Source organism: Aplysia californica, unplaced genomic scaffold (genome assembly GCF_000002075.1).
Source record: "Aplysia californica isolate F4 #8 unplaced genomic scaffold, AplCal3.0 scaffold01098, whole genome shotgun sequence".
NCBI lineage: Eukaryota > Metazoa > Mollusca > Gastropoda > Aplysiida > Aplysiidae > Aplysia > Aplysia californica.
In genome coordinates this window covers 116,658-128,255 of record NW_004798368.1, presented here as the reverse complement: position 1 = coordinate 128,255, position 11,598 = coordinate 116,658, and the positions used below count along the sequence as shown (strand labels likewise).

Below are 11,598 nucleotides of genomic sequence, written 5' to 3'. Positions count from 1 at the left end.
GCAGCCAAGTCTGACCGTGCAGCGGAAGGAGTTGGGAGTCAAAGATAAAAAAGTTGTGAAAATGGTGATCTTCATTGCTGTCATTTTCATCTTGCGTGCCATTCCTACAACTCTCCTGTTACTAAGTTTCCGTACGCCTCAGAGGGTCCTGGCTGGGTTCTACGTATGTTCGTAGTCTTTTTAGCACAATATTTTTCTAGACTTTTATAACTACGGATGTTAAGGCTATTGGTCTTAGGTCATTCATTTCAGTAATTTTTCTTTCTTTGGAAGGGGGGCGATTTCAGAACATTTCCAAATAGTGGGAATAGCATGTGTCAACAACGACTGGTTGATAATATAGAACTAAGTTGTGCTGAACACATTTTTAGAATTTTGGGTTGCACACCGTCAGGACCACACGCCTTTCTCACATTCACACCGTCCAAATACACATATAACCTCACGTTCTTCAACGACAAAAGCATTATTTTCATTTGTGTTCACACATGGCAAGTCACACGAATTGCCTTTGTCAAAACGAGAGAAAAAGGCATTAAGTTTATTTGCATAGCTCTTTTTGTTGTCAACACTTATGTTTGTTGGTTTATTTTTGTAGCCCACTATGGTCTAAAGCTCAAACCATGTCTCTCGAGAGTTATTTGATTGAAACAGATCTTCCAGTTTCTTTTTATATTTTGTTTTTCAACCCAGATTACTTTCTTAATAGCTTTGTCTATGACTTCTAGTTCTGTTTTGTCATGGTTTTTAAAAGCCTTTTTCTTTTTATGGATTAAGTCTTTGATACCAGAATTTATCCACGGTTTAGAGTTAGGGAAGATGGTAACTTGTTTTGTAAGGGTCACTATATCTACATAAAATTTAACATAGTCTGTGACTGTTGTACATAAATCATTGATGTCACAACATGCATCGATAAAAACATTCCAGTTGGTACACGGGGGTCTCAACGTCCACCGAATGTGGCTTAAACAAAATTAGAACAGTATGAACAGCTCCAGAATGTTCTGTTTCAGGATGGAAAGAGCGAGTCAACAAAGCCTTGTGTGAAATATGTGAGGCAGCGCGGTGGAATCAGGCGCTCGTCAATTTTTTGGCATGTAGAGTTTTAGGCATCATCTTAAAGCTTATTCACTTGTTATTATTTGGATGAAAAAAATATCCATCTATCTTGAATACAAGTCGAGATATTTGTGAAAGAAGGAGGTAGGGGTCACCTGTTTTCCTAGGTAAAATTAGAGAGAAAATGGCCGTCAAAAATTTGTTATTTCCTTAGCTTAAGAGTCCGTGGTAACTAAAAATTTACATTTTCTGTGCCTTTAATCAACGTTTTTCATAAAAATTCAGTCAGAAGTGAGTTCTTTAATGGGCTTGAAAGGCGTTGAGCCAAAAAACAAAAATTCTATAAAAATTCACAAACCTTCGGAAAAATGCAAGTTTCTTCACTTTAATTATTTTGACGAGGGCCTGATTCCACCACGCTGCCTCACATATGCATTTTTAAGTACATTAATTTATCTCACAATACAACAATGGGTTCGGCAACCGTTGAAGCGACACCTGTTTAAAATGTGAAGAGCTGGAGATGCAAATAAAGGCACTGTAGACAAGGACTCAAAGAAGAGGCCAGAGGCAGAAAGAAAGTTACACCACGCTAAAGCGGAAAGTACATACAAGTTCTTAGAAAGGCAAACTAGAGCAGTTAAATCAGACCAAAATCTCGATGCCTACACATTTGATTTCCAGAAATAAACTTATCTTGCACGAACCTCTCATCCGACGATCTTTTTTGCAAGCGTTTGCTATGAACGTATGATTTTGGGGTTCATGACTTGGAAAATGATTCTGCCAACGTTAGCAATGGAAGTATAGATCAACCAATATTGGACGAGACTGAGAGGATTCAGACATAGGGTACTTCATTTGGGAGTTTGAGGTCGTTCCCCCTGAGGCCAGGGGATACAATATTCTGTGTAAATTGTGCCCTCTCGACTTGGGTTCGAGGATCCTGCGTCAGAATCTCTCCAAGCTCAATTGGACTCGAAAAGAATACTCGGGGCAAAGGATCAGGGAGTAGAATACTGCAATTTTAAAGATCATAATCTGCCAACTTGCTAACTACAACCCGCTTACAAATACCCCCCAACATACCTGCCACTATACTGTCTTCCCACTTAGCTCCTCTCTACATTTGTCTTGGCCCGATAGAATAGGCTAACACTAACGATATCACCTTAGCAGAGACTGAGCCCACCATTTCGGAACTTCATGGTGACCGTAAAGATGGTTCCTGTAGGGAACGGGATAGAGGGTGCCCACGTCCCTCGTGACTCATTGGAGCAGAGGAAGATAGGACTAACGCTAACATTACTTAAACGCAATCCCTCATCATCACTCATCACCACTATTAATTCAAAATCATCACCTCTCTCAGATTAATGACTTACATATGTAATCCTGGAATCACTATCCGCTATTACAGTTAATTGATATACTAAGTATGCATGTAATACACTATTGGACACAATCATATGCACTTTTTTCTACTAATCAGATGGCGTCAATCTCATATAAATGGGCAAGGGAAAAAAAAAAGGAAAATGATTCTGCCATAATGAAAATATGCAGTGAGGCGGAAGCTGGCAAAGGGTCAGCTGAAGTCTGTTGATGTTTTCTCAAAGTTTTAAAACAGAGGGCTCGGAATGCAAAGTTATTTAATTTTCTTAAATGACGATGTCCGGGGCAGAATAAGAATAACGAAATGATAGTTCCCCTTCAATCACTCAAAGAAAAGAAACTGTATGAAAAGATCGATCACATTGTCTTGTACAAAGGTCACATTTTCTTGCCCACTGATAGGGACTTTGGGCCAAAACAAAAAATGAAAAACGTGGAGCGAGCCATGATTCCCACTGGTGAAAGCAATTCAAGGAAGTAAACAATCCCACCTATTCATTGTAAATTCCATCAAGGTGAAGGACATTTTGGATTTTATGAAAAGTGCCAATGAGGGCCTTCCGAAGTTTACATTCAAAGACATCTCTAGAAGTAAACATTTTTTCAGCAATGTCTACTGGTTCTCTTTTGGACAAAGCGAAGAGCCAGACAGTACACAATCTACTGGCGTCGGTGGGCTAGTTGTTAGGCTCTCGGACTCGCAACCGTAAGGTCGTGGGTTCGAATCCTGTCAGGGGCCCGAATTTTCCTCACTTCACCCAGGCGGGAATGGGTATTCGGCTATAGACAGCGAAAGATCTTGTCAGTTTGTTAGTGTTTGAGCGCTTAATCGGCTGCTTGTACTGTATGCTTCACGGGAAGCTGAGAATGTTTCGGAGTGTTCTATGGTCTGCTGGGGTAATAATTGTAAAGCGCCTAGAGCCTGCTGTTGAGCGGGGATATGCGCTATACAAATGTTATTTATTATTATAACTGAATACTTAAACCTCACACAACAGAAGTTTGGTGCCGGTACACTGTCAACGAAGTGGAACCGAGGAAGAAAGTGCCATTGTTCAAACGTGGGATTCGATCTGTTCCCATAGCAGAGAAGAAATACAACAAGCTCCTGTTGATGAGAAGGCAAAGTTGAAGGACTCTGCACTAAGAGAACCATTCCCACAAATACCAGACCCTCCCATGAAAGTGTCCAGCACGGTGTTGGCGAAAATAACGCTGAGGACTTTTCCATCAAGTAAAATGCCAGGTTAAAAGGAAGGTTATGTCCAGCAGCATGAACTTAACCTTAGTATTGAAAGCAAGAATATAAGAATTTGAGTTGTTTTTCTTTTCGCCTCAGAAAGGGTGCTGGAAAACTCTCAGAAAGCTAAAAACGTTGCAACCGTCATTATAATAAAACTTTCTTTCCACAAGTAGCCGTCGTTATAAAAAAATAATGTTTTTTTGCAATTTTCTCGAAACTCTGGAAACGTGACTGAGCCTTTGTTAGAGGACTAAGCCCTTCAATGAATCGGTTACATATTGCTGTTGTTTCTATCTCTCCACTACATGGTTCAGAATGCATGGACACCCTTTATATCGGTGAATATATAGACAAAGATTCTTTTCTTTCACAATACACAGAAACGTCACCAGAGTCTGTGGTGTGACATCGTGGCACTCGCCGTCACACGTAGAAGACTCATGTTTGATTACGCGTGGAGAGATTTTTTCACCTATTATCTCGTCTTTCTGCTGTGACATCGTATTCTTCTCACCCCGGGTAGCAGCCTTGACAGGTAATGTCGAAGTCCGCCTCCTATATGATCCAAATAAATATCGTCGAAGGGTTTTAAAACACATCTTAACACCTAGAAAAAAATCAGACAAAGAAAGACAGAGTCCCAAAGATAAAGCACGTGAGAGACTGTTCACACAGTGGAAATGCCAATTTGAGTGAAAGAAATAATTATAACGATACAGTGAGCTCACTTGGATAATCAAACATGCATGGGGGCACGGTGTTTCACATTTCGACTATGGACCGACCTATAATTGACTGACAAAAAATGCAGCCGACCCATCTCCAGGTTCCTAACTATCGACCTATAATGAGATACAATTTTAGAAAAATCGGGTGTGTTAATGAGCGCACGGGAGCAGGTTCAGACGAAACAAAGAGTTGTATTTTGAATCTGACAAACGAAGGCATTTATCCCTTTTGATAGAGGTTAATATTTTCACTACTATGGCTGTGACATTCAGGTCTTTATAATTATGTGTTGAATGTTTTCTCAAATAATTAGAATAATGGTTGTAACAGACTGTCAGCCTTGACTTCGGTTTGACTAAACAAACCAATATAAGCATACGACACAGATATCACAACTAGTAATTCATTCTTGTTATACGACTTTAATGATATACATGTTAACAAAAAAAAAGCTATCATAATGTTTGAGTGCAATGCAGGAACACAAAGAAAGAACGTAGATAAATGATCACTTTTTTGTATTTGATTAAGCCCTGGTTTTCTATGAACTTATCGTATAAATCAAGGTCTGTGCCTGAAACAGGGGAGAAGCCTTGCATTAAAGTAACTGTGGTGTCGATGTCCCACACGTCTCTCCCATCCAGAATGTCGATGTCACATTTGTGGGGAAGCAACTCAACATACTCTCATGACCAGAAAATGAGCATACCAATGACAACGCCATCACCTTCTGGTTCATATTATGCACCCATCATAAGCGACGAGCAATGGTTCATTGTCCAAATGGTCAAAGTGGTGGTCATCTCTTGTCTCCTCAGTCTGTTCGGCGTGGCCTCCAACTTAATCAATATTGTGGTGTTTGCCAAGCAAGGTTTTCAGGACAGCATGAACATCAGCCTCATGGGTGAGATGGTAATTATCACATCTACAGTAAAGTTACGATTGAATAACCAAATCTACTGTTAATTGAAATTAATATGGCCATCAAACGTTGATGGAATAGAACATTACACACATAAGTGAGGTGGCTATAATAGACACAATGGTGAAATGAAGCACCCGGCCTATTTTCAATACCGTCAGCAATCTGTTCGTTTGCTCTTAGCCCAGAAATCTTTTTATTTTTCAGGAGATAGAAAAAAAATGTCCTCTCGATTTTCCAGATTTATGAAGAAAACCGAGAACTTATGAAGCGCTACTGGTTTGGAACATAATGAACATGACAGTGGGGGACTCAAATCGTGAATTCAAAACAAAACCTTTTTTTGAGAGATGAAATTGGCAAAACGCAAAACAATTTTTTTCAGAGTACACACACAAAACAAACAAACAAACAAACAAACAAACTAAACAAAAATCGTTGTACAATAGTCACTTTCCATTTCTCAACTTCTGACTTTATTTTTTCCCTCCTCTCATGACTTTTTTGAAAGACAAAATGGACAAAACGCTAAAGGATATGTTCAGGTGCAAACAAACAACAACAAACAAACAAACAAAAAAACCAAACCATCTTACAAACAACAAAACGAACTAGTAAACAATCTCTTTCACATGTACAGTGAAACAACCCTTAGAAATACAGAAGAATGCCCAGGTCTCAAAGTGAATGGCAAAAAATATTAGTAGCATTAGATATGCCAATGGCAGAGTTTTAATAGCTGATTCAGAAAAAGATTGTCAATCTGGATACTGTTGTAACGTAAAGTAAACGTAAAGGGTTATTGTGGGATATGAAGACAATAGAATACATGGTAATATTAGTTAAGCAGTAAAGCCTTCTTGCAGTCTCGTAAGCAAAAACAAAAAAGATAAAAAAAAGTTCAACAGTTTTAATGTATAGGATATATAATTACATACGAAACCAATTGTTCCTCAGATATAAAACGAAAGATGACAAAAACTAAAGATAGTTTCAATGCCATGAGCCGAATCCTGTTTAAAAAAAATCTCAAGTATTACAAAAATGAAAATTCTGGAATGCTATGTATGATAAACCCTTCTATATGGCTGTGAATGCTGGGCAATCACTACAGACAATGAAAATGAAATAAAGGCGACAAAACTGTAGTTTCTTAGGAGATGGCTGAGAATTTCTTCGAAGGTAAAGAAATCACAGGATGCATTACTTGAAGAAAGATGCCCAAGTGGGCTGCTCGCTGATTTAAGAAAAAAGTCAAGAAAGGACAAATGCAGTTTCTGGGACACTTGTATAGACATAAAGGCCTTGGACATCTTACTCTCATTGGCAAAATCGAAGGCCAACGAGTCAGGGGTAGACCCAGAACAACCTACTAGGAGGTTTAAACAGATTGGTGATGGGGAAAGATCAGGATATCGTGGCTTTTAAAAAGAGAATCAGAACAAAGGGATGAATAGAAGACCATGATCGCCGATGTCTGTTGCAGATCTGTCAAATAATGATAAGATGGTTTGCCAAAAAAGAAATGAAATGGAATTTCACTTTAGCCTGGTTTGTTTAATTCTTTTCAAGTCAGAGGGTTTTCACCGTCGTGTCACACAACCTGCAAGGAAAGGGGGGGGGGGGTGAGGGGTGGGGTGAGGCTCATGATTGTATATTGAACTCTTCCACCACCAAAAATGTTTATCATTTCAGGGCTCGCTGTGTCTGACCTGTGCTCCCTGCTGCCCACGATATGGCTAAGCCTCTGCGCGAACCCACTCTTTTACAACTCTGAGCTGCCCTTTGACCCTAGGAATATGGTGAACGTCACAGGGGCGGTTCCCCATATAATCTTTTTCAAAATCGCCACTTTTATCACCGCCTTCATCACCTTTGAACGATGTCTGTGTATCGTTGTCCCTCTGAAGGTGAAGACGATCATCACACCGGGAAGGACAAAGACAATTATTATCTCCATCTACATTGGCATGTCTGTTTTGGTGATCCCCTACTGCCTTGGAAACAGACTTGAGTGGGTTTTCGATTTCAACAAGAATGCTACTGTGCTAATAACCACGTTCACGGCCGAAAGAGACATGTTGGAAACCATTACCTTTCTCACCCAAGGCGTATTTGCTACGACGTTTTCTTTCGTCTTCGTCATCTGCTGTACCATCGTTCTTATCGTCAAACTCAAAAGTAAAACAAAATGGCGAAAGGCCACTGTAGCCAAGTCTGATCGTGCATCGGGAGGAGTTGGGGTCAAAGATCAAAAGGTTGTAAAAATGGTGACCTTGATCGCTGTCATTTTCATCGTGTGCGCCGTACCTTCAACGCTCCTGTTTCTCTACATGGTGATTGACCCAAGTTTCCGTATTGGTGGTGTCTATGGAAACGTTTTTCTGGTCCTTTGGTCTTCGTCATACCTAACCGAAACTGTCAACTCTAGTGTGAATATTTTTGTTTATCTGAAAATGAGTTCGAAATATCGAGCAGTGTTTCTGAAAACATTTTGGAACAAGGAGGAAAAGTAACTTTTCAGACACCTACGAAAATGTCGTTTTATAATGATAATTTCAAAGAAAAATAAATCCTTGATCACTTTGGAAAATAATAATGTCTTTTTGATATGACCGAGAAAATCTCCGTAATTTTAAGAATATGATAAGAAAAACTAAATGTTTATTATCCAGCTGATGGCACATGTGTATGGTACACTTATTTACTTTACTTTACCTTTTTCCGCTTGTACCGGTGGGTGTCACGGGGAGACACAGGCGTCTGTCTGCAGCAAGGCGAGTGGCCTGTAGGAGGGACATCCCGTGAGCTCTGAGGGTGTCTGCCACAGATTCACTCCATCGTCGCCTAGGTCTTCCTCTGGTTCTCCAGCCGGCTCTCCATCAAGAATATTTACTGTTGTATGCTCTCAGAGCTAGATGGTTTGAGGGCATCTGCGTGAGGTGTAAGAACCACTTGACCTTTTGTTTTTCAATGTATGGTAGGACTGGTGTTGCTCCTACAGTGTCCCTTATGAATTCATTTTTTATTTGGTCTTTTCTTGTTTTGATGACCGCTCTGCATTTCATCTCGCATGTGACCAATTTCCTCTCTAGGGCTTTTGTTAGGGACCATGTCTGGCACTGATATGTGAGTGTTGGAAGGAAAATGGCGTTGATGAGCTTCGCCTTGGTGCTCATGGGGATATTGGGATGTTTCAGGAGAGGGCCGAGTTGATAGCCGACTGCGTTGGCTCTCTAGCATCTAGTCTCTATTTCTCGATCTAATTTTCCATTTTCTGTGAAAATGCTGCCCAAGTATTTGAATTGGCTGCTTTGTTTTAGTTGGGATCCATTGATGTTGATATTCACTTTATCTGGTCTCCTGCTAATTGTCATGACTTCGGTCTTGCTAATACTGATCTTCATGTCATATTTCTCGCAGTTCGCATTTAGTTGGCTCATATGCTTCTGTAGCTGGGTCTTATTGTTCATCGTTGCCAGGTCGTCTGCAAACATGAGTTCGTTGAGTGCCTCTGGGTCTGGATTGGCCTCTTTTGTAATCTGGTCCATGTAGATCACGAAGAGCAGAGGGGAGAGATTGCAGCCCTGTCTGACTCCGGATATTATTGGAAACCAGTCCGATGTTCCACTGGTAGTGCGGACTGCACTTTTGCTGTTGGCATAGATAGCCCTGATATTGTCTAGCAGTTGTCCCTTGATGTCGTACTGCTCCAGGATCTTCCATAGCTTGTTTCTGTTTACTCGATCAAAGGCTTTTTCTAAATCCACAAATACGAGATGGAGATCTTGGTCGTATTCCAAAACCCACCCACACAGTTGTCGGAGTAAGAAGATTGCATCAGTGCACCCTCTTCCTTTTCTGCCGCATTCGCCAAGCAAAAGCAACCTTCCACAAAATGAAACAGATACTCACAAACATCAGTCTGTCACTGGAAACGAGGAAAGGAGTACTAAAACGTTACATCGAGCCAATCCTATTATACGGGTGCGAAGCATGGACAATCAATAAACAGCTGGAAAGAACAATTGGGTTGACAGAGTTGTAGTTCATTAACATGAAGAAGTCTTGTTTGAAGCAAATTGCAGAAGACAGCTTATGACGACTATAAGAAAGCGACAGGCAAATTTCTTCGGACACACAAGAAGCATTTCAGAATTTTGTAACAAAAGGCAAGTTTGATGGAAAGAGAGGCAGAGGCAGATATAGGGAAACGATACTGGACAAGATGACAACATGGCTAGGAGCAGCAAGAACAAAAGACACCATTGCTGCAACGCAAGACAGAGTGAAGTGGAGGTCCATGATCGCCCACGCCAGTCGGCAAGGCACCGGATGATAACGATGATTACTGAGAGATAAAACTGAGCAATCGGTGTGAACAATAACTATTTGTCAGCTTAAGTAAGATTCAGACCAGATGGAAGGAAATTATGACTTTTGCAGATACCGTGTCATGTGTGGACGAGAAATAGAGAGTTTAGCTGATGTCCTTTGTGTGAAGGGACGGATGGGTGATCAGGTTTGTGTAAGTGTGAGTTCATAGACGGACAGAGCCTTGGACGGATCAGATAATGGGGCAGAAGAATCTATAAAGTTCTTCTTTCAAGTCAGAGTTTTATTTCATTTCTGAAAATATGAAAACACTTTCCGTAGAGGGTCTAATTTTGAAATAAGAAGACAAATCTGTTTACATTTTAAACAATTAATTTAAATTCTAGATACTCTACGTCGGAGTTGAACAGAAAGCAAGAAAAGGTACGCAGTGGCGTCCAAAAGAAACTCGAAAATGTATTCATACGATCATTATGTTAAGATCTTGCACTACTCACACATTGGCATACCAATTTAAAGCTTAATAAATTTTTCATCATCTGGCACATAAATAATTCATTTTATAGCACCAATCACCAGGGGATACGGTCACTCAAAATTATCCTTTAAAAATCGGATTTGGCAAAAATATTTGTGCGAAATCTAAGAATCTTTGAAGTGTGTCCGCTCACGTATTGAAGTAAACCAAAATTGATGGAATTAATACGTACTGTATTGTTTCCCATTATTTTTGACAATATCGAATAAAAATATTGTTTGTTGCAGAGACAATAATATTCTCCATTTAGTTGACATTCAATGCATGTCCATTTCATCCGCCTTTAACTATATACAGAATGATATCCCCCCCCCCCCCCACACACACACAAACACAAAAACACACACACACACACACACAAAAAAAAAAAACCCCAACAAAACAAAAACCCAACAAAACAACAACTGTACCACTATTTTTGTTAATATTTTCCTCCACACAGAAGTTTGCGTTTCAAATTTGTACCCAACATTGGGAAGTCAAAAGGAATGTGTCTGGTATTCATTTTTAGATAAATCCATCGAATGGTTTTGCCCTACATAGTGCATAAAAAAACAACGACCCATTTTCAGCTTTGTCCCCATTTTTGTTGCGTGACGCCCTAGTTCACATTAGGCCTACCACTAAAAATCCCAACGAATTACCATATTATTATTGCAAACTGCAGTAGTATAACAGGCAAGCAGAAGTTTGCAGATAGTTTTTCTCAAGTTCCCTTTGCCTGCTGAGATCATGGTTAAGATCAGTTAAAAGTTGAGAGCCTTTTGAATTGAATATTTCCTCACCACCAACTCATTTTGGTAGTTTCGCACATGGTACTGAAATAATGTTAAAGTACCACCAAGGGCTTCTTTGATATCAAGGGAGAAAATAGTCCTTCAGTTAAGACCTATAGAGAATCAGAACGAAAAATTCATAGATAAAATGACCACTGTAGGACAAACACACACTATTCGCACCCCTTTAAAAGTCATCAGGGTGCAGAATTCAATATATGAGCCACATGAGACGTACGTCTGTCCGTAGACAATGTCTGAAAGCAAGGACTTTCCTACATCTCGACTGTCACAATTCTCAAGGTATATCTTCATCTACGACGGCTGTACCATCTCCTAGCTCGCGAAGCTTTCAGAGGATTGCAATGTGTTCATGATTCCTCAGTCGTTTGAAAAGCGTGAACATTTCCTCTATGACTATGACATTTGGTCCCTTGGCAAAGCCCATATTCACCTTCCAGGTTATATCATCTTCACAAAATGCTGTCTACTTGGGCAACCTCGTATCACCCCCCCCCCTTATTGTCTGCAGAAACAGCTCTATACAGTAAGGTGTAGGGTGTGTGCGGCTTTGAGTACTCATGGTTGAGTGGATCCT

At 40.1% G+C, this 11,598-nt stretch overlaps 1 protein-coding gene across 1 annotated transcript; it reads left to right on the top strand.

Annotated features, from left to right (window-relative positions):
* The first annotated feature begins 5,212 nt into the window (after positions 1-5,212).
* On the top strand, positions 5,213-7,867 carry LOC101852373 (adenosine receptor A1-like). The gene is made up of 2 exons (XM_005111666.1): positions 5,213-5,333; positions 7,047-7,867. The coding sequence occupies exons 1-2, from the start codon at positions 5,213-5,215 to the stop codon at positions 7,865-7,867; spliced, it is 942 nt and encodes a 313-aa protein (XP_005111723.1).
* Positions 7,868-11,598: the final 3,731 nt, after the last annotated feature.